The sequence below is a fragment of the Sus scrofa genome, chromosome 2, assembly GCF_000003025.6.
Source record: "Sus scrofa isolate TJ Tabasco breed Duroc chromosome 2, Sscrofa11.1, whole genome shotgun sequence".
NCBI lineage: Eukaryota > Metazoa > Chordata > Mammalia > Artiodactyla > Suidae > Sus > Sus scrofa.
In genome coordinates, this window is record NC_010444.4 from 100,532,791 (window position 1) to 100,557,121 (window position 24,331).

General features: G+C 36.7%; 1 protein-coding gene across 10 annotated transcripts in view; it reads right to left on the bottom strand.

Annotated features, from left to right (window-relative positions):
- Positions 1–24,331, bottom strand: part of FAM172A (family with sequence similarity 172 member A) — a 415,825-nt gene that overhangs the window by 55,021 nt on the left and 336,473 nt on the right. The window contains exon 11 of one of the 10 annotated variants that reach the window (XM_021085390.1): positions 3,779–4,043. The exons of the other annotated variants lie outside the window; for them this stretch is intronic. Coding sequence (XP_020941049.1) covers positions 4,009–4,043 — 35 coding nt within the window. The 3' untranslated portion in view covers positions 3,779–4,008. Of the gene's footprint in view, positions 1–3,778; positions 4,044–24,331 lie in introns of those variants that run through there. 10 annotated transcript variants of the gene reach the window in all.

The following is a 24,331-nucleotide window of genomic DNA, read 5'->3' on the forward strand; positions in this document are numbered from 1 at the left end:
TAGGCTGGGGACTGAACCTGTGCCTTCGCAGTGACATGAGCTGGATTCTTAACCCACTGTGCCACACTGGGAACTCCTGAAATGTAACATTTTTCTAGTATCACTTGATAAAGGCAAGGTTTTCAAAAATAAAATTATATTCTTCATTTTCTTCTAGTTCCACTAAGCTTTTCTACTTTATAATCTGGATTTTATATACAGCAGGTAGAACTTGCATTTCAAGTGTGAGGGAATTTTAGCTAAAATAATTTAAAGTGGAGTGTTTTTAAGTAGCATTGCTCTCTGACACTGATGGCTTTGTTTTGGGATACAGAATATAAAACCATTTCCTCAAGATATTTTGTATTCAGCATAAAATATTTAAAATGTCTCATTTCCAAGAGATCTGGTGGGAGTTCATGACAGATGTGTTATTTCTTTCTTTTTTTTTTAAAGAGCATTATTTTGTCTAATTAGCACTGATGAGTTACCCATGGCAGTATGAACTTATTGAGAGGAAAGAAAAGTAAACCAGTTTCTTTAGGGACAACAACAAACTGGGATAAGATGGAAGAAAGGCACTTACTTATTTTTTAGAAGGTATTCTGTAGCAAATGCCTACTAACAGCCCACAGAGAGTTCATTTATTTATGCATCACCATATGATCAATCTGACTGCCTTTAGTCTCAAACAGAGAAAGCCTTGGTACAAAGCAAAGCATTCTCCAGGTGTTAGTTTAGGATTGTCATTATTTTCTATTTATAGACTCTGTCTAGTAAAAGAAGACAAATTACTGTAAGTGGGGGTAAATGTGATTAAATGAGTCCTCTGAAGATAAGAAGGTACATGGACAAGGGTCATTAACACAAGTGACCTTTCTTTGCCCAGACCATATTTTTATTTTGTAGATTTGAAAAAGAAAGCCAAAACTACAAAGCATGAAGAATTTCTATGACATATCCAAAGAGAAATAGATCTCTTTTATCCTAATAAGCATTTGCATGCTTTTGCAGTATTTTAATAACATACTGCTAGTGCCAAAGTATTCTCAGAATACACTAAGAACAATATTGGAGGAATTATTCATCCCAAGGAAACTAACTGGAAACAGAGAAGAAACGTAGTTATAATCAGCCTAGATATAAGGCCTGGCATGTAAATTAGTGGATACCAAAATCATCTGAATCAAATGAAAAGTTTAAATTTGTAAAGTTTCAATTAAAACATCTATACTCTTTCTTTCACCTGATTGTAGCCCCATATGGCAAGGTCAGCCCTTTCAGTGAACAAACAGCTCAGTCGCCTCCAGTGTAGCTGTTATCTTCCTCAACAAGGGGAGTCATTTGGCACAGCCTAAAGCTGGGGCATGAACCCTGGCTAAGCTTAAGACATTTATCTGACAGCATCAGCTGACACTCCACAAACACATTTGCTCTCTATGACCTCAGAGCATTCGTGATTAATCAAAAATGTATCTTGGATCTTGAGAACAAGCTACAACCAGGCACACACAAAAAAGGAATATGCTCTCGATCTCGCTTATCGACTCAAGAGGTATATTGAATTTAGAAATAGCAAATAGAATAAAATGATCAATACGTTCTCACTTGTCTATGGAAGAGCAAACTTTATCCCTCAAGCAAAAGACATTGATCATGTAAATGTTTCAGAACTGCTTTCAAACTAAAGAATGCAAAATGTTCACAGGTTATTGGGGGGTGGGGAAGGAGGCCTACCAAAGAGGAGCTTTTGCTTTAACTTAAAAAAAAGAAAGTCTATAGCTTAGGGACATAAAGTGTATGTGTGTAGTGTGGTATACTTTTAAAAAACTTGTGTGTTCCACTTAAAACCTTTTTGGTAACATGTTGCCAAATGTTCCTAAGAAAACATTATAAAAGAGACTTTAAAACTTAATGAAGGAACATTATTTGTGCAGAGAAAACTCCCTGCCTCAATCTAAATGAGACACAGTTATAACATATCCCCTATGCACTGTTTACAATTTATAATTTATAATTTATGTCTCTTGGTTCAAACTCACTATTTTCTGCAGTCATCTGCTAAGTAATAAGATTAGCACGTGAATATTGTAATAGTCTGCTTCCCAACACAGTATAATTTAGTATATTTTAATTTTCTTTTGTACTTTTCACTTTCTAATAACAATAATGAACTCTAATTAAAGCATGGAAACAGAAGTCATATGCCCCACCCTTGATAAATGGAAATGATTACTATAAAATGATAAAATGTAAAATGATTACTATTCAAAAAATATATGCAGTTGAAAATATTAAGTCCCCTTTTTGCCTGGTTATCCACTGGTTAGGTTTGAGTTTTTCTCAAGCCTATGGTAGATCGTTCTACTAAAGAAAGACTACTTGTCCTGGTCCCTGTTGGCATGGCAAACAAACTTTCATAGCATGTGCTCACTCTATAAAATGGTGGTACTAATTAGAAGAGATAAACTCATGCTGAGACATGATATGAATTGGCTTTATGTATCTACTAATCTCACAGCAGTACTAGATTTATACTGTTGTTGCTTTAAACTAACACTAAACAGAAAATTCAATGTCTAAATCTGTATGATAAGACAGCAAAAGTGATTGAATTGAAAAAAACACAACCTCAGCCCCCATTTTCGGTTTCACTTCTACAATGTTTCCTGGGCACTTAGAGGTTGCCCAGTACTTCTCTCTCATATGTTTACCTAACTTAAATTCTTCAAACATGAATTTCAAGTACCAGATAGCACAGCTGTATGTTTTGACATCCATGGTGAAAATGAGCAGAAAATCTAACTGTTCCATATCAAGAAGTATTTTTACTAGTGCTAATGTGCCTTAAATACCTTGTTCCACAGATGAGTGGCCTGGCACCTGCTGCATGAGAAATAGCCAATTACTGTTCAGTGTCTCTAATTTTCTGATTCAATTAGCATGCTTCAGAGCTTTCCAGTTTAATTGCAAACTACTTCACAGTTAGCTCTCTGATTAATCATTGCCCATCTGCAAGCCATCGGAAAACTTAGTGGAACAAATTTGTGTACTTTGGAATGCTGGGAGCTTAGCAAATCAAACTTGTTTTGGTATATAAAGCTTTAATTTTGTTTGCCCTTTTCAGCTGCACTTGTAAGAGGCTCTGTACTGATTAAACAGGAAGTCCGGACAATAATATGCTACATTATGCATATAATTACTGTAAATACAACCGAGATTGTAGAAACATCATTTAAGGTTAGGCACTAACATGAATGGAGAAGGAGGTCAAGAAAACACATTTGGAATCAATTTCTTTCCATTATGACCAAATGTAAGTATCAAGGAAAGGAGGAAAAAAAAAAGCTGTGTGACACACAGTGATGTCATTACAGCACCTGTTCCCCCAAAGGCATTTTAAATTCTGGCTTTTCATGTGTTCATAAAATCTTTCTTGTTATTTAATTAGTAGAGTACTAAGTTTTATAAGCTTTGTTTACAAAACATATATTAGGGATTTTAAAGCAAACTGGCACCACATTGTTTATGCTTCATGTTCCAAGCTTTCTTGTTGGTCCACTGAACGTATGAATGATAATGTCAGAAAACAAAACTGTTTTAATTGCGCTTTGGCTGTAGTTTAGATTATATCTTAACCCATAATCACGATTTCTTCATTTTTGAACAATGAAACATGAACTGTATATTTTGCTCACTCCTATGAAGAAACACCATAGAGGGGATTTTATTGTAGGATGAAGGATGCTCTGTGAAATTATCTCTAAAGTCCATTCATATTTTACAAAATTTGGAATCATTCGAATGTAACATACTTTATTATGCATGATTTTAAAAGGTTTCTAAATACATTGAGTATAGAACAGCTTTTATTTTCAAGATGAAATTGTAAACTCAGGCGGGCAGACACTGTGTATCTAGCTCAGCCCTATATCTCCGGTGCCTCACGGAGGGCCTGAACATTCTTGGTGCTCAACTCATATCTTGGATGAAGGAAATGGGAGCAGTATGGGTTCTGAATTTTCCATGTCATGTCGCAGTGCCAGGTTGGAAACTGTGTTCTCCTGCAACCTCAACAGGATGAAGTCATGTTATCTCATAAAGATGTTGACAAACGTCATCATTCCACAAATACCTGGCTAAACGAATAATACACAGAGAAGGGTGCTCTGCTAACTATGATGTCCTGTAATGGTTTGCTATTAACAACAAACAACAAAAAGTAGAATTTTCCTATCCTTTATGAAGATCCTTAATATGTTTTAGAAATATCTAAAAGCTGACAGTTCTAAAAATAACATCAAAGTTGGGAAACAATGGTTTCTGGGAACTGCATGACCAAAAAAATTCACTTAAAATTTTTTATTGATAGAGATTTTCAGCGTGGAGTGACTTTCTGACTCTCTTAACAGGAGACACATGTGAGGCCAAGATTCCATGAGTGCTCTAGTAGTTCCAATTCTGTCTCTGTGAAGGGCTGTAAAACTCAAGTGGGCTGACTTCAAGCTTCTCTGAACTTCAATGTAGGCAGCCAATGTAAGAAATGCTGAGAAGGCATAATCTGATCATAGTAGCTCAGGCAAGAGAGCAGGCATGCTGCCACATTCTGTTGCCCACGAGCAGGGAAGCACGGCTGGAATCCCCACTAAGATCAAATTACAAAATAATCAAGCTTTGTGGCCAGGCAGGCACGAGAGGCTCTTGTGAGGTCACAAAAAAAATCAGGGACTAGCCTGGGCAAAACTCTGCAATCAAAAATGACACTTTTATAGCACACTTAAAGCATGGTTTTCTATGGAAAATAAACTGTTAATAATGCTCAGTTTTTTAATTCAGGAAAAGGGCAAATGGCTTTCCCCACATAAGCTCCCACCAATTGAGCCTTATGTTTAGAGATAAGCAATTAAACCTCACACATCAAAGAAAAACAATGAGCTGTCCAAAATGGACCTGAGCCAAGGAGAGACCAAACTGGGCCTTGCTCCCTGTCCTGGGGTTTTTAGTCCTACCTCTACCTCTTACCCACTGTGTAGCCGAATGTCTCTGTATATCAAGGAGTAATGATGGAACAACTGAAAATGATTGCAAAGCATGCTGAAAGTGCTTAAAGGACCCATATGATTTGAGAGGGTAGCACATCTTGGGCCAAGAGAGTCATTTCCGGAAATAATCTCATTATGCAAAGAGAGCAGAATATTCTTTGGGAAGCTGGCTGATTTAGATGGCTCTAACACGGCACCAAACCCTAGACAATAATATTCTATAGAGCAGTGTTAACATTTGTATATGGTTCCTAAAGCTGAATCTGCTACAGAAATTACATTTTAGTTCTGGAGAAGTTTCAACATGATTGTTTGTGGTGTACCAAATATAAAAGACAATGAAATGACAGACTATAACTAGCTTTTCAATAGAAGAAAAATATAAAAATTAGGGTGGAGATTTCGAACAACAGCAGAACTCCTAGGGAACTGCTGTTTGGCAAGCGTGCTGGGGCCTCTATAATCAAGGTGGATGAAGGAACTATTTCAAAGACAATGAACAAATAAGCAAAAACCTAAATGCGGTATAACTAAGGCTTTTTGGTAAACAATAGAAGCAGGCATACCGATAGATCAACGGCATACCACTTCATAAGTGCTACCAACAGGGCCTTCAAAGAAACACTTTTAGGTGGTTCAATATGAACTGAGGGCTGTGTGTTGGTTTTTCACTTGTGCCCTCCCTGATGTACTGATAATCACCATCAGTAATATCTTTTTTAGACATAAAAGCAATATATCTATTTGCACACTACAAATTCAACGAGTGTTTTTAACTTTTAAAAGGAAAGATACAAGTGACTATAAAGTTCTCAAGAATTGAAAAAAAAAGAAAATAAAGGCAAAAAGTAGTTGCTTTTAGATAGGGAATCTTACAAGAGATATGAAATTTAACATCTACTGTACTTTAAGCCTATATCTTATTGATAATTTAAAATTATAATTAGTGTTCTTGGGACTGAATGCTACACAGAAAACTAAATATGCACATATGTATGAGATGTGAGATGCTGCTGCAGGAGAGAAATACCCTATTTTTAAAGCAAAAAAAAAAAAATCCTACTGAAGTCTATCCTTTCATTTATATGTCTCATGTAAATTACACACAATTTTAAATCTTCAACATGGTGAAAATGGCCAGGTCTCGTGGCAATTCTCCTTTATTATCTTCCAATTTCTCTTGGCCATGGCAATGGAGACTTTTTAAAGATAATCAGGGATTAAAAATTGTATACTTTGAATTGAACCAAGAAATGACCACTAGAAAAAAATTAATTTTTATTTACATAAATCTGGTAAAAAATATATACATATAATTTTTCTACTTTAAAGGCATTTTCTTATGCAGTAACACCACAAAAATAGCTTAAGTTTAAAATAGTGGATTTCCCATATGGTTAGTCCACAGAAAGATAAAGTTGTAAATGAGGGGACTATGTGAAGAAAACATAAAAAAGCCTTAAGGGCACATACAAAAAATGTGATTTTTGCATGATTTAGATACACAATTTTATTTCCCAAAATTCAAAGAGAAAAGCTTAATATGTCATAATTTAAACTATATTTCATATCAAGTATTTCTGATTACGTATTTAACTCTAAGATGCATAACTCAATTTAGAGCATAATGTGGGAGAGGAGTTAGTAAGAATCTAACCTTTCGCATTTCTTGACTTTTTTGGGCTTGTGGTAATGCTGTATTTATAGAGATTCTACACTTTCAAATTTAAGTCTTGAAATGTCAGAAAAATCCCAAAGCTGAGATCTCACAGAAGGTGATTTTTAACAGTCCTTAAAAGTAAAGACTTTATGATCTTCTGACAACTGGAGTGTTCACATTTTAAGATTTAAAAATTTTCAGTCCTAATATTACATAAGCACACACATTGGTATGCTTTCAAAGATTCCATCATCTTTGATATACCTGGAAAGAGGAAAAATAAGAAAATAGAGAAAGGTGTGAAGTTCAGGAATATAGAAGCACTAATATAAAGAATATTTAAGGAGTTTCTTCTGTGGCACAGTGGGTTAAAAATCCGACTGTAGCAGCTCCAGTCTCTGAGGAGGTGTGGGTTTGATCCCGGGCCCTGTAGTGGCATAGGTCTCAGCTGTGGCTGGGATTCAGTTCCTGTCCCAGAAACTTCCATATGCTGGGAGTGCAGCCATTAAAAAAAAATACTTAAAAAGTCTTCAGTATTTAAACATGGTCCCTCATGAGAAAATATTTCCAATGTGAAAGAAATCACAACATCCAGTTAATTTTTGATTGTTTATAGTAATGAAAATGTAGATCTCCCAATATTTTGAAGCTGAGACTTGGATGAGGAAATAGAGGTCAAGAGGAGTTAAGTTGACTAGATCAAGATATTGCCAGTTTTAGATTTATATCTGGAATATGTCAGGCCTCTTATCTTCAAGTTTCTTTATTCCGATAACTAAAGTTTTATACGTAATTCTTGGAATCATTTATTTTCAATGAATCCTGTTACCATCAGTGAGACCACAGTAAATTAAAAACTCTAGTTTTCTCATCACTTTCAACTCAATGCATACTTTTCCACTACCTACATGAGCCAGATGCAGAGATTACAAAGATGATAAGAAATGGGTTAATCTTATTTTAAGGTTTAGTGAAGGAGAGAGGGCTGTAAACAAATATCATTAAAAGCAGCATTTAATTTGACTGGAAAGTCATTAACTCCAACGTACCACTTAGTTTCTGATCAGTAAGATTAAATTACATGATATCTATGTCCCTTTCCAAAACAGTTTTTATTTCATTTCCCCCCTCTATTCTTATTTCTTTGATGGAATTCTTAAGAAGTAAGTAATTGATAAGACTAAAATTTCTAAATATTGAAAATGATTTCAATGGAACGCAGTGGTATGTTTATGAATAGATATGCAATGAAAAAGCCTTTTATGTGCAAATAAATTTGTGAATTTATGAGTTTCTTTGGTACAGCCCTTTAATGAATAAATATCCATTGTAACTCCATGAGAAAATGTCATATGCAATGTTCCCATTTTTCCATGAAGAAAAAAATCTCCCTCAAAGAAGCTTTTATTAAACTATCTCATGAAAAGTATTCTAAAGAGCATGGTTTGGGTAACACTAGCCCCAGCTACTGTAATACTCTCTCAACTGGTCTTCAGTCCATCCTACACATTCACTAGCTAGTTAATCCTTCTAAATGTTGCTTTCAGTATATTTCCCTGTTCAAAAACTTTCAGTAATTTTTTTTTTTTTTTTTTTGGTCTTTTTAGGGCCGTAACTGCAGCATATGAAGTTCCCAGGCTAGGGTTTGAATCCGAACTGTAGTTGCCAACCTACACCACAGCTCACAGCAATTCTGGATCCTTAACACACTGAGCATGGCCAGGGATCAAACCTGCATCCTCATGGATACTAGTTGGATTTGTTACCACTGAGCCACAATGGGAACTCCTTAGTGATTCTTTGTGGTCTGTAAATTAAAGTTTATATTCTTCAAGTTCTCTAGATGCTGCTTGTACATTCCTATTCAACTTTATCTTTCACAACTTCCTTAAACAGACTCCAGCCAAAATGTCACTGAATTTACCAACTTCTTTCTATCTAGGATTCCACTATCTTTCTTTGTCTAGATAGCCTCCCCCTCTCCACAAAACTACTGATGACTTCTCTGATTAAATCAGTTCAGACTGTCAAATGAACATAATATGCAACTTCTGACCTCATTACCTGAACTACTTTTTACAAAACTGTTAATGATCTTTTCTTTTCAGATGTATTTCTTTTATGTATATATTTTATACCTCTTTGGCTACATTGTGTAAGCTCACTGAGTCCAGGCACAGGCTTTGTCTGCCGGAATTTAGCACCTTCCCTTGTATCTAAACCAGAGAAAAGAGAAGGACCTTAACCAGGAGCCTAAGTATTCACTTACAAACTAACTACATAGTGGCTTACAAAGATATTAATAGTGACTGCTCAGGCAAGAGTTTTCAACCTTTTTTTTTTTTTTTTTTTTTAATGGCTGCACTTGCAGCATATGGAAGCTTCTAGGCCAGGGACTGAATCCAAGTCAAGTTGCTGCCTGTACTGCAGCTGCAGCAACATCAGATCTCTTAACCCACTGCACCGGTCCTGGGATCAAACCCATGCCTCCACAGCAACCCAAGTGGCTGCAGTCAGATTCTTAATCCACTGTGCCACAGCAGGAACTCCAAGAGTTTTCACCTTTGTTTGTTGACATTTCCTAAGTGAATATTTGAATTATTTATTTAATCTTGAAACTCTACTATTCAGTGTTTTCTTAATTTACATAATCTTGTACAGCTTCAGATTATTACATATAAAAGAACAATTTTAGTTTGGAAAGAAATTTCTACACCAATGAAGAAATTTTAAGTAAGAAGAAGGGTGACCCATTAATAAATATCTTAAGGCTTTCATTGTAATTAATAAACAGTCCTTGATGAAACTGCAAAATGCGTAATAGTTTTTTGATTTTAATTTAGACTGTAGTATAACTTTTTTAAAAAAATTCTTCACAATCAGTTTGGTCCTGCCCATTAAAAAATGAGTGTTGGAGTTCCCGTCGTGGCGCAGTGGTTAACGAATCCGACTAGGAACCCTGAGGTTGCGTGTTCGGTCCCTGCCCTTGCTCAGTGGGTTAACGATCCGGCGTTGCCGTGAGCTGTGGTGTAGGTTGCAGACGCGGCTCGGATCCCGCGTTGCTGTGGGTCTGGCATAGGCCGGTGGCTACAGCTCTGATTAGACCCCTAGCCTGGGAACCTCCATATGCCGAGGGAGCAGCCCAAGAAATAGCAAAAAAAAAAAAAAAAAAAAAGACAAAAAAAAAATGAGTGTTGCCTAGTAATACTGTAAATTATTCTGAAATTTGGAGAACATTTAACTTCAAGTGACACAAGGCCTCAGTGAATTCCTACCTCATGAAAAGTTCTCATATTTAGATATAAAAATCCTTCTAACAACTGAAACAGCTTTTGAATATGTTTTCATTAAGCAAAAAAGGTATTTTTTTTAACATAAAATATACATGTTTAACCGCAAATGAAAATGAACTCATTTTTTTAGCTTTTTTTAGGACTGCACCTGCAACATATGGAAGTTCCCAGGCTAGGGGACAAATTGGAGCTACAGCTGCTGGCCTACGCCACAGCCACAGCATCACAGGATCTGAGCCGTGTCTGCGACCTACACCACAGCTCACAGCAACACCAGATCCTAAACCCACTGAACAAGGCCAGAGATCGAACCCACGTCCTTATGGATCCTAGTCGGGTTCGTTAACTGCTGAGCCACGAAGAGAACTCTGAAAATGAACTCTTTTTAAAGTATAAAAATAACATTTCCCTTTCTGAATATACAGTACTTTTTAAAAATTATTAACACAGTGTCTTATATTTAGTAGTTTAGAAATCTACTGGAAAATATATTTGGAATTTTATTTGGAAAGTGTATATACTTTATTCCTTTTTTTCATCCCTTATGAGAGGATCTGGGAGGTACAGGCCATGACAGCAATGACCCTGTTGGTCCCTTCACCACTGTACCTGGGGCCTAAGACTGTACCTGGCACATAATAGATACTCATTAAGTATTTTTTAAACAAATGAACTGCTAGAATATAAGCTCCATAAGGAAAAGGAATATCTTTGAGTTTATTAGTTAAAAATCTGGCCCTTGGATTCATATTTGTAGTGTTTGAATTCTGGTTGCACTATTTCATAGCTGTGAGACCTCTCCAAGCCTGTTTCCTCACCTGCAAAATGTAGGAGTAATAGAATCTGCCTCATAGAGTTACTGTGAGAATTAATCCACATAAATACTTGCACTTGGGGAGCACTCAATACATGTTAGCTGCTATTATCACTATCAACATTGTCATTATCTTCTTCATTAGTCTCATTCGCCATTTATCTTCTGCTCCTAGCAGGGAGCATATGCTCAGTAAATATTTGTCAAGTGAAGAAGTGAATCAATGAATCATACACAAATGGGTCTGACTACCCTCAGTATACTTCCAGGTAGGATTTCAGACAAATAGAAAAAATTTTTAAAAGACTCTAAAAATTAATGGCACTAAATTACTCTTATTTGAACCTGCTATTTGGAGATTTAGTCACAAAGTCCTAGTCATTCTCTGGTCCTTGGGGAACAGGTGTTCTTTCTGTTTTCTTTTTGAACTTCTGGTTGTGCCTAGCACAGAGGTTTGTATCCTTTCTACCAAAAAAAATTCTTACTTAGCCAAGTCACTTAAGTTAAAATCTGAAAATAAATGAACATAGATTATAAAATGGGTAAATGTTAGAATACTCATAATATTTAACTACATTATCTTAACAAATCCAGTTTGCAGCATTTATGTTTCTTGCAATGTTGCTATACATTGAAGTGTCATAGTGAGAATCATTACTTCTACACTTTCTAGCTTAAAACTGCAGTAAAAATTATGTAAATAGTAACTAAAGAGTTATATTTCCGTGAGCTGCCTCACTGTGAGTGGACAACAAAAGTCTCAGGGTGTGTGGCTTTGAAATACTTCTTTTGTTACTAACTTAAATCATTTTCAATCTCATATTCATAATATTTCTCATGAGAAGTGTTCTATATTGAATAGTGCTGATAAGTTTTCTAATTTATTTCGAGCTTCACTATGGAAAGATGCTATTAGATTATAGAGTAGCACTGTTACATTTAAGGTTTATACTAGTTCTTTTTTAACTTATAAAAATGAATGTGAACTTCAGCAGCAAAGAGTTTATTTTTTATTAAGATGAATACTGAATAATTATTTTAACTGAGTGAGGAAAAGAAGGGATGTAGATTCAGAGAAGAGTTAAAGTTCTCTTTCTACTTGTGTATATTCTTGGTGCAATTATTATTTTTTCACCATATTTTCTATATTGAAAATAAACTTAAAAAAACTAAAAAAATACCCATAAACCTTGATTCTCCTTATCACACCATTTCTCACAAGTATACTGACAAAAGAACTGCAGGTCCTAAAAGCTAAAGTCAGTGGTTTTCAAATGTTTGTGTGTACACTGCAGACTAAGGAGGGGTATTTGTTAGGAATGCAGATTCTTGGGCTACACCCAGGATTCTCATCTCTTGGGGTGTGGCTCAGAGTCAAGTGAGAAAATGTGTCAAGGTAGAGGAAAAGAAACTAACCCAGTAATTGTTCTATCTAAAATCTAAAAACATTCTTCTAGTTTCTTCTTTGCTTCTTTTTGCCTCTTTTTACTTTCTCTGGACTTGAACATGAGGCTCTAATTGTTTCTCAGATGCACTTCCAACTCTTTCAAAATTCCAGAAACAAGCTCAAGGTGAAGCTGCCTGGTCATTTTTACATATGCGCTGGACGCAGGGCTGCTGAAATTCCAAACCTTAAACTTGAAAGGAAGACTAGGAGTTCCCACCTTGGCTCAGTGGAAATGAATCCAACTAGGAACTATGAAGTTGTGGGTTTGATCCCTGGCTTGCTCAGTGGGTTAAGGGTCTGGTGTTGCTGTGAGCTGTGGCATAGGCTGCAGACGCAGCTCAGATCTGGCGTTGCTTTGGCTCTGGCGTAGGCCAGCAGCAACAGCTCCAATTCAACCCCTAGGCTGGGAACCTTCATATGCTGCGGGTGTGGCCCTAAAAAGACAAAAGATAAAAAAAAAAAAAAAAGAAAAAAAGAAAAAAAGAAAGGAAGACTAAACAAACACCAATTAAAAAACACATACAGGAGTTCCTGTCATGGCTCAGTGGGTTAAAAAACTGACATAGTGTCTGTGACGATGTGGGTTTGATCCCTGTCCTTGTTCAGTGGATTAAGGGTCCAGCATTGCTGCAAGCTGCAGTGTGAGTCACAGATGCATCTCGGATCTGGTGTGGTGTAGGCTGGAAGTTACAGCTCTGATTTGACCCCTAGCCTGGGAACTTCCATATGCTGCAGATGCAGTTGTAAAATGAAAAAAAAATAATAAAATAAAACACACACATATATAAATCATCTCCCTCAATTAATATAACTGCTGTAATGAATTGACTACTGAGCTAACACAGTGTCCAACACACATTAGTAGTAACACTATTAACTGCTTTATATGCACTATCAGTTGCTGACCCCAACATGAATACTTGACCAGAAGCAAGAAGGGTAGATAGTTCTATCTTTGCTACTGATATCTAATAAACCATGACTTATTCTTTAGCAACTGGGGAGGAGTTTCTTAAAGACAGATGAAGGTTGCCAAAGGTGCTGGTGAGAGAAAACCTAGATGTTCGAAGGATGATTCTCTTCATCCAAGTCCAACTGTAGTCTTGGGAGACTCTAACATCTACATGGATAATCTAGCCAATGCTCTGGCCCCTCCACTCCTTGATCTTCAGTGACTTTCTCCTCCACTCCACTCAGCTATCCATTCTTCATGTTTATCTTTGGTCACTGCAGTACTCTTCTGAAATAATAAATTTGTACAATTGTCCAATTTGACTCAACCTCCTATCTTTTTAACCACCTTACTCAAATAATATCCTTTTCCAACCCTAAAAAAATCTCAGAGAGCTTCATTATTCACTATCCTTTTTCGCTACTAGACTTTTTCTGTTTTCACTTCTCTTCTTAACTGCTTACAGTCCAGGCCCAACACTTCAATATGTTTCCCCAAACTGCCTCTCCTCATTAGGTGCACTTGCCTGGAAAACCCCAAGGTTGGATAAATCAGCTGATTGGCTTCTCTGGATAACAGCTTGTTGAACAAATCATTATCAACCATAACTGGGCCCTCAGTACTGCTCAGTCATTGTATGACTTAATCTTAGACAACTCTCCACATGTTATGATTTAAAAAAAAATCATAAGGGCACTAAGAGAAAATCAAAGAGAATTTGTGTGTAAGTATGGGGTGGGATTTAAGGCATGACAGTAAGACCAGAAACTACAGAAAACATGATTGACATTTTTGGCTCCAAAGAAATTAAAAACTTTTGTATAAAAAATAGTTCATAAGCAAAATGGAAAGATAAAAGACAAACTGGGCAAAAATATGCCACATATAACAAGGATTGTTACCCATCATTTATAAAGAACTCCTACAAATCAGTAAGAAAATGACAAAAATTCAATAGAAAAAGATCTGCTAATTTAAAAGATAAATACAAAATGGCTAATAATTATAAAAAATAGGTTTAGCCTTCCTGCTTATCAAATAAACCCAAATTTAATAGCATTTGATACTAGTTACCAGCCCTTTGACTCAGAGCATTCTCTTTCTTTGGCTTTCCTTCCTCTTTAGTTCTCTAGCGGTTCCTTCTTTGCAGTTCTTTAAGGACCTCGCTGCGCAGCCGCCACATGCTGGGCTTCTCTCTGAACATGCCCTCTGAGGGACACTTCATCATCCTATCACTTGCAAATCTCCATCTCTTCAGCTTCAGTTAATATATATAATAGCTTAGTTCATTTCTACTTGGAAGTCTTGTAGGCACTGCCAATTCAGCATGTCAAAACTGAATTCATCATTCCCCCCCAGATATGCTTTTCTTCCCAACTTAAGTTTTTCTGTTAATGATAGAATATCCACACAATTGCCCAAACCAGTACTCTGGGTACCAACCTCAATGCTTTCCATTCTAATACCCATTATTTTAGGTCCTGTTGACGCCCCTACCATCAAAATATTTTTTTTTCCATCTCCACTGTCTCATCCTGGTCATCATAATCCAGTTAGTTTTGCTTTAGTCTCATCATCCTATCACTCTCCACATTTCTCTTATCACAACTAGAACGTTATTCTTTTGAATTTACATTCCCTTTCTTAGAACCATTCTTTCCAAGTTCTATCACAAAGTAGAGAAGGCTTGCCATAATCTGGTTCCTGCTTACTCTCCTCATTTCTTTTTGCAACTCTACCCTCATACTCTATGATAATATTGGACTTTCTCTAGTCCTCAAATGTACATTGTATTCTCTTGAATTTGTCTTTGCCTAGAACCTGAAAAACTACTTTCTGCACCCCAACCCTTACCTCCTACATATGACTGCCATCCTTATGAACCAGTTATGGCTAACTTATATTTTTCTGTCCTTAGCTTTTTAAGAGCAGGGATGTGTGTGTTGTTTTAGAGTTGTGTTCTTAGTACCTAGTATAGAACCTGGTCTTTGGCAGGTGCAGAGTGGCTGAACCTAAGTGAATGAGTGTTGTGTCAAAAACCACAATACTTTGCTTTGGCATTGTAAAAGTGGTGATGAATCATCAGAATTATTACCATCATAGACTGGACTAGGCCAAACTGCATTCTCCCAGATGTCTGCTCAAATAGTTAAAAAAATAAAGATACTTGTCTGGAGTCAATTTAGATCTGAGACTCACTCACTGTTCTTTTCCTTACTCTCAAGCCCAGCAAAAACAGGTAGATACCAAAAAATTCTTTATGTCCCAAAACAAATGAAAAATACTGCCCTATTAAATTTTTCTCCTCTTGGGCTGGTATTGGCTAATGGCATCAGTGATCATCCACCATGCACAAGAAGGAAGCACTCATTCTCTTTCTCAATTTCCCACCTTTGCAGCAAGTAAGTTGTAGTCCCTGTTGCCTAGCAATGTACTCCTTCCTCTCCCATCTCCATGATAACCACTCTGATTTAATTCTCATCACAACTTCTTTGAATATACTCCTAACTGGTCTCATCTTATTTAATCTCTTCTCCTCCAGTCTATCCTCACATCAGCACCACCAATCTGGTTGTGCTAGTCCTAAACTTATAAAATTGTGATGGTTTTCCACTATCCCTAGAGAACAAAGTCCAAGCTACTTCAGCAGAATCCTCTCTATCTTATAGACCTTATTTCCTATAATGCCTCATTTCATGGGCACTTATGCTCAGCCATACTAAAATTTTGCCATTCAATGAAACACTCACACTAGTTGTATTCTGTATTTGGGCATGTGACCTTATCTTTTCTGTGTAGAATGCCCTGTTTTTCTCTAGTCCAGTAATCTCTGGAAACAGTTCAAATTTTCCTTCTAGTGAAAACTCTCCTTAAACAGTCAAGCTAAGCCAGTGACTTCCCACTGTGCATTCATAGCACTGCATATGTTTTTCCAGTGTAACACTATCACATTGCTTTGTAATGATTTATTTACATGCTGTTGTGGAAGTTGCTAACCATTCATAAAAACCTTTGTTAAAACAATTGAAACATGCATAGACGCCCAACCTATAACATTTGCCAGTCTTCCTTATAGTCAAATGTGGCCATATGACTATATCCTTTCCAATGTAATGAGTGTGGGATTGATATGTTACACTTCTGGCCAATGTCTTAAGGAGATGGGTATGACCCTGAACCTGGTTGTGTGGAGCAGTGCCATTTGTTTATCTGGAATGCCCTCCTTGGACGGTTATGTGTGAAAGAAATAAACTTCTATGTCTCTATATATCTGGGGTCTTTTTGTTATAGCAGCTTAGCCTTATCTTAACTAATATAGGCATTTTTCTTCTTTAGGTTTGTTTATCCCTTAGGAGTAGAAGCTGGCTTATGCTTCTTTGTGTCTCCCATGACAAGCATATGGTACTTAAGTTAATGCTAGCTGAATATCTTGAAGCAAAAAAATGGTACCTTGCTTACATTCAGTCTTATGGAAGGACCAGAGGCAAAGAGATAAGAAGTATGAGAAATGTTTCATATGTTACCATATCTGAACACCTTTGGAGACATTTAGGTTTAATGATAAAGGATCTAAGGATGTTTGAAAGAATGGAACTAGGAAAAGAGATCTAGAATCTGAAATCAGGGTAAAATTAAACACTGATAACTTCTCCAAAAGGAAGAGAGTAAATGAGGACAATCAACTCCACCAGCAGTAGAAACATCATTAAGTAATACCCACACCTACTGGTGTGTTTTTCCCCTGGCAGTCCTGATTGATTGTTTTACAGTGTGTGGTAGCTAGACCTCAAAGACTGGTACTGCCTCTCCTCCACCCTTTTTGAGCCCATCATGAACCAAGCTTCATGGTATTAATTCCCTTGTATTACTATTCCCCCTGAATGTGGGCTGGCCTCAGAATTTTCTTTTCCAATACAGAATATGCTAGAAATGATGCTGCTTGACTTTTGAGGCTGGGTAATAAGTCCTGCAGCTATTGTCTTAGACTCCTGGAATATTTACTTGCTCTTGGAATTATCCTTTGTAGAACCTAGCACATATTGGAAGAAACCCAAGATACATGGAGAGGTCATGTGTAGTGCTCCAGTAGACAGCTCCAGCTGAAATCTCAGCCAAGAGCTAGCATCAACTGCCAGCTTTGTGAATGAGCCAACTTTGGATGTCCAGCTCAGTGACCTTTCGGATGACTCCAGCCCTAATGAAAATTTGATCATAACTGTATTAAAATCCCAGGCAAAACCTCCCAGCTGAGCTCAGTCAATCCATGGATTCATGAAAGATAATAGCAGATTGTTGTTTTAGGCCACTGTGGTTTTAGATGTTTGGTTATTCAGAAATGGATGCCCAGAACACTAAAATCGATATAAACCTGAGCAATTGCATAACATATGACGACTTTCAAACATTACCTGGAAGTGGTTTGGGCTATTAAGAAACAGAGCCTTCCCAAAGCCAGTGTCACAGCTTTACTTTTTTCTTGACTAATAGTTTTTTTTCTCTTGAGTTTCAAAGTCATCATAAAAATAATGAATGTTTGAGGAAGCTCTTCAAAAGCCTAGTCTTTCACTGTGCTTATTTCTTGGGTAGAAGAGGACACAAAACCATTGTGCAAATAACAAATAGACTAAATTATGCCTAACCTCCTAAGAAAGATAAGTTGGAGGGGAACACAGAGTCAAGAAGTGCAAACATATCAGAATGATATTTTGCACAGATTGTAACTGGCAGCACTTACTATTAAATGAACATAGTTGGAAGGTAGTCACCTGATATCCAATCAGAAGAAATTGCCAAGACCTAGTCTGGTATGTACCATATACATTCCCCATCAAAATCAGATTATCACTCAATTTATGTCACCTCCTTCCTATTACAGCTCTGGGATAGCTTTGTTCTGCAAAATGAGTCCTTTGCTTCTCAAAGAAAGTATCCTAAAGGTTTGGTAATCTCAGAAGAGGGCAAGATTATCTGAATTCTGAAATAGTTAAAAAAAAATATATATATACAGTTTAAATGTAAGTTTAATTTCAAGTCTCAGTTTCTGTGCTTTTCTTCTTTATCTACCTCTCTAACACCCAGTATCTTTTTTTTTTTTTTTAAGTACGTAAGTGAACATTTATTTAGAATGGGAAATCACAGCAAACATCACAAGGATCATAAAATCCAGAGAAAATTAACAATTTAATGCATAACTTACCTCTACACTATTTTTTTCTCATTTTCATTTGTTTCCATGACCTTTGATTGCCTTTTTTTTTTCTTTCTTTTTTTAAATTTTTTTTATTTTCCCACTGTACAGCAAGGGGATCAAGTTATCCTTACATGTATACATTACAATTACATTTTTTCCCCACCCTTTGTTCTCTTGCAACAAGAGTATCTAGACAAAGTTCTCAATGCTACTCAGCAGGATCTCCTTGTAAATCTATTCTAAGTTGTGTCCGATAAGCCCAAGCTCCCGATCCCTCCTACTCTCTCCCCCTCCCATCAGGCAGCCACAAGTCTTTTCTCCAAGTCCATGATTTTCTTTTCTGAGGAGATGTTCATTTGTGCTGGATTTTAGATTCCAGTTATAAGTGATACCATATGGCATTTGTCTTTGTCTTTCTGACTCACTTCACTCAGTAGGAGAGTCTCTAGTTCCATCCATGTTGCTGCAAATGGCATTATGTCATTCTTTTTTATGGCTGAGTAGTATTCCATTGTGTATATATACCACATCTTCCAAATCCAGTCATCTGTCAATGGACATTTGGGTTGTTTTCATGTCCTGGCTATTGTGAATAGTGCTGCAGTGAACATGCGGGTGCATGTGTCTCTTTTAAGTAGAGTTTTGTCCGGATAGATGTCCAAGAGTGGGATTGCGGGGTCATATGGAAGTTCTATGTATAGATTTCTAAGGTATCTCCAAACCGTTCTCCACAGTGGCTGTACCAGTTGACATTCCCACCAGCAGTGCAGGAGGGTTCCCTTTTCTCCACAGCCCCTCCAGCACTTGTTATTTGTCGATTTATTCATGATGGCCATTCTGACTGGTGTGAGGTGGTATCTCATGGTAGTTTTGATTTGCATTTCTCTTATAATAACAGCGATGTTGAGCATTTTTTCATGTGTTTGCTGGCCATCTGTATATATTTTTTGGAGAAATGTCTATTCAGGTCTTTTGCCCATTTTTCCATTGATTGATTGGTTTTTTTGCTGTTGGGTTGTATAAGTTGTTTATATTTTCTAGAGATTAAGCCCTTGTCGGTTGCATCATTTGAAACTACTTTCTCCCATTCTGTAAGTTGTCTTTTTGTTGTCTTTTTGGTTTCTTTTGTTGTGCAAAAGCTTTTCAGTTTGATGAGGTCCCATGGGTTTATTTTTGCTCTAATTTCTATTGCTTTGGGAGACTGACCTGAGAAAATATTCAGGATGTTGATGTCAGAGAATGTTTTGCCTATGTTTTCTCCTAGGAGTTTGATGGTGTCCTGTCGTATATTTAAGTCTTTCAGCCATTTGGAGTTTATTTTTGTGCATGATGTGAGGGTGTGTTCTAGTTTCATTGCTTTGCATGCAGCTGTCCAGGTTTCCCAGCAATGCTTGCTGAATAGACTTTCCTTTTCCCATTTGATGTTCTTGCCTCCCTTGTCAAAGATTAATTGACCATAGGTGTCAGGGTTTATTTCCGGATTCTCGATTCTGTTCCATTGGTCTGTCTGTCTGTTTTGGTACCAGTACCACACTGTTTTGACGACTGTGGCTTTGTAGTATTTCTTGAAGTCTGGGAGAGTTATGCCTCCTGCTTGGTTTTTGTTTCTCAGGATTGCTTTGGTGATTCTGGGTCTTTTGTGGTTCCATATAAATGTTTGGATTGTTTGTTCTAGTTCTGTGAAAAATGTCCTGGGTAATTTGATAGGGATTGCATTGAATCTGTAGATTGCTTTGGGTAGTATGGCTATTTTTAAAATATTGATTTTTCCAATCCAGGAACATGGAATGTCTTTCCATTTCTTTACATCTTCTTTGATTTCTTTGATTAAAGTTTTATAGTTCTCGGCATATAGGTCCTTTACCTCCTTGGTCAGGTGTATTCCGAGGTATTTGATTTTGTGAGGTGCAATTTTAAAAGGTATCGTATTTTTATATTCCTTTTCTAATATTTCATTGCTGGTATACAGAAATGCAACTGACTTCTGAATGCTAATCTTATATCCTGCTACTTTGCTGAATTTATTAATCAGTTCAAGGAGTTTTTGGGTTGAGTCCTTAGGGTTTTCTATGTATAGTATCATGTCATCTGCATACAGTGACAGTTTTATCTCTTCTCTTCCTATATGGATGCCTTTTATTTCTTTTGTTTGTCTAATTGCTGTGGCTAGGACTTCTACTACTATGTTGAAGAGCAGTGGTGAGAGTGGGCATCCCTGTCTTGCTCCAGATTTGAGTGAGAAGGCTTTCAGTTTTTCCCCACTGAGTATTATATTTGCTGTGGGTTTATCATAAATGGCTTTGATTATGTTCAGGAATGTTCCCTCTATACCCACTTTGGCGAGGGTCTTGATCATGAATGGATGTTGGACTTTGTCAAATGCTTTTTCTGCGTCTATTGAGATGATCATATGATTTTTGACTTTTTTTTTTGTTAATGTGGTATATGATGTTGATTGATTTGCATATTTTGAACCATCCTTGTAAACCTGGGATGAACCCAACCTGGTCATGGTGTATAATTTTTTTGATATGTTGTTGGATTCGGTTGGCTAAAATTTTGTTGAGAATTTTTGCGTCTATATTTATCAAAGGTATTGGCTGATGGTTTTCTTTTTTGGTGGTATCTCTGTCTGGTTTTGGAATGAGGGTGATGGTGGCATCATAGAATGTCTTTGGGAGTATTCCTTCTTCTTCAACCTTTTGAAAGAGTTTAAGGAGGATGGGCACCAATTCCTCTTTATATGTTTGATAGAATTCACCTGTGAAGCCATCTGGTCCTGGACTTTTATTTGTAGGGAGTGATTTTATGACCTCTTCAATTTCATTTCTAGTGATTGGTCTGTTCAGTTGGTCTGTTTCTGCTTGATTCAGTTTTTGCAGGCTGTAAGATTCTAGAAAATTGTCCATTTCTTCCAGATTGTCAAACTTGTTGCCATACAGTTGTTCATAGTATTCTCTTATGGTTTTTTTGTATTTCCGCTGTATCCGTTGTGATTTCTCCTTTTTCATTTAAATTTTGGTTATTTGGGTTCTTTCTCTCCTCTTTTTAGTGAGTCTGGCCAGGGGTTTGTCAATTTTGTTTACCTTTTCAAAGAACCAGCTCTTGGTTTTATTAATTTTCTCTATTGTTTTTTGAGTCTCTATTTTATTGATTTCTTCTTTGATCTTTATAATTTCCTTCCTTCTGCTGACATTAGGTCTTTTTTGTTCTTCTTTGTATAATTCATTTAGGTGGAGGGTTAAGTTGTCAATTTGAGATCTTTCTTCTTTTTTGAGAAAGGCCTGTATTGCTATAAGTTTCCCTCTGAGCACTGCTTTCACAGCATCCCATAGATTTTGAGAGGTTGTGTCTTCATTATCATTTGTTTCAAGGTAGTTTTTTTTTTTTTTTTTTTTTTTTTTTTGTCTTTTTGCTATTTCTTGGGCTGCTCTCGTGGCATATGGAGGTTCCCAGGCTAGGGGTCCAATCGGAGCTGTAGCCACTGGCCTACGCCAGAGCCACAGCAACGCGGGATCCGAGCCGCGTCTGCAACCTACACCACAGCTCACGGCAACACCGGATCGCCAACCCACTGAGCAAGGGCAGGGACCGAACCCACAACCTCATGGTTCCTAGTCGGATTCGTTAACCACTGCACCACGACGGGAACTCCTCAAGGTAGTTTTTAATTTCCTTCTTGATTTCCTCATTGACCCCTTGGTTTTTTAGTAGCATATTGTTTAGTCTCCATGGAGTAGGTTTTTTCTCTTTCCTTTTCCCATGGTTGGTGTCTAATTTCATGGCATTGTGGTCAGAGAAGATACTTGAGATAATTTCTATGCTCCTAAATTTATTGAGATTTGCTTTGTGTCCCAATATGTGGTTGTTTCTTGAGAATGTTCCATGAGCATTTGAGAAGAATGTGTATTCTGATTTTTTTGGATGTAGTGTCCTGAAGATATCAATTAAGTCTAACTTTTCTATTGTTTCCTTTAGGATCTCTGTTGCTTTATTGGTTTTCTGTCTAGAGGATCTGTTCATTGATGTGAGGGGGGTATTAAGGTCTCCTACTATGATTGTATTCTCATCAATATCTCCCTTTATGTCTGTTAATATTTGTTGTATATATCTGGGTGCTCCTATATTTGGGGCATATATGTTGATGATAGTAACATCCTCTCCTTGGATGGATCCCTTAATCATTAAGTAGTGTCCTTCTTTGTCTTTCTTTATGTCTTTTGTTTTAAAGTCTATTTTGTCTGATATGAGTGTTGCGACTCCTGCTTTTCTGTCATGTCTATTGGCGTGGAATATTTTTCCCCACCCTTTCACTTTCAATCTATATGTATCCTTTGTCCTAAGGTGAGTTTCTTGTAGGCAGCATATTGAAGGTTTTTGCCTTTTTATCCACTCAGCCACTCTGTGTCTTTTGATTGGGGCATTCAGTCCATTGACATTTAAGGTGATAATTGATAGATGATTATTTATTGCCATTTTGAACCTTGTGTTCCAGTTGATTCTATGGTTCTCCATTCTTCCTTTCTTTTTTTTTTTTTTTTTTTTTTTGGTTGGATGGTCTCCTGTTATTATCTGCTTGAGTGTTCTTTTTTTTTTTCATTTTTTGCGAATGCGATATTTGGTTTTGGCTTGTAGTTGCCCTGTTTTTTAAGTATGCTAACCCCTTCCTATAACTGTGTGTTTTAGCCTGATGGTCCTGTAAGTTCAAACACTTCATTACTATATTAAAATTAAGAAGAGAAACATATAAACAAACAAAAAGGGTTATTTACTTCCTAACATCCCTTGCCCACATTTTATGGTTTTGATGACTCTTTTTTATTTTTTTCTTTTTAATTTTATTTTGTTTGAAGCATGTTCATGATTAAATCTGTATGCTGGCTTATTTGAGTGACTGCTCTCTGATTGCAGTTTCCTCAGTCCTAGTTCTTCCTCTTCTTCTTCTTCTTCTTTTTTTTTTTCTTTTCTTTTTTCTTCCCTTTCCTTCCTTTCTTTTTGGTTTAGAGAGGCCCTTTCAGTATTTCTTTTAACCTGGGTTTTGTGTTACTGTATTCTTTTAGTTTTTGTTTGTTGGAAAAAATTTTTATTTCCCCTTCTATTTTAAATGATATTCTTGCTGGATAGAGTATTTTAGGTTGCATATTTTTTCCTTTGAGCACTTTAAATATCTCTTGCCATTCCCTCCTGGCCTGTAGTGTTTCTGTAGAGAAATCAGCTGATAATCTTATGGGGGTTCCCTAGTAGGTAACATTCTGCTTTTCTCTTGCTGCCTTTAGGATCCTCTCTTTATCACTAACTTTTGCCATTTTTATTATGTGTCTTGGTGTGGGTCTATTTGGGTTCAATTTGTTTGGGGCCCTCTGTGCTTCCTGTATCTTGAACCCAGTATCCTTTAGATTTGGGAAGTTTCCAGTGATAATTTCTTCAAATATATTTTCCATCCCCTTATCTTTTTCTACTCCTCTGGAATTCCTATTATGTGTAGATTGGCCTGCTTTATATTATCCCATAGGTCTCTTATATTGCTTTCCTGTTTTTTGATTTGGTTTTCTGTCTGCTGACCTGATTGGGTGATTTCCATTATTCTATCTTCCATATCACTGATTCGTTCTTCTGCATTATTCATTCTGGTTTTTACTGCCCTTAGTTCAGTTTGTATCTCTGCAAATGAATGTTCTAGTTTTTCTTGGCTCCTCCTTATATTTTCTAGTTCCTTTCTGAGCGTATCCGCATTACTGTTTATATCTTCTCTTAATTCCTTCAGTATTTTCACTATTTCTCTTTTGAACTTCAGGTCTGTCAGACTGCAGAGATCTGTTTCATTGTTGACTGTTTTAGGTGAGTTCTCCTGTTGGTTTGACTGGGAGTGGTTTCTCAGCTTCTTCATCTTGCTTGTTGTTTTCTTTTTCCTGAGAGAGTTGTAGTCTCCGTGACCGGGCAGTGTTTGCCTTGT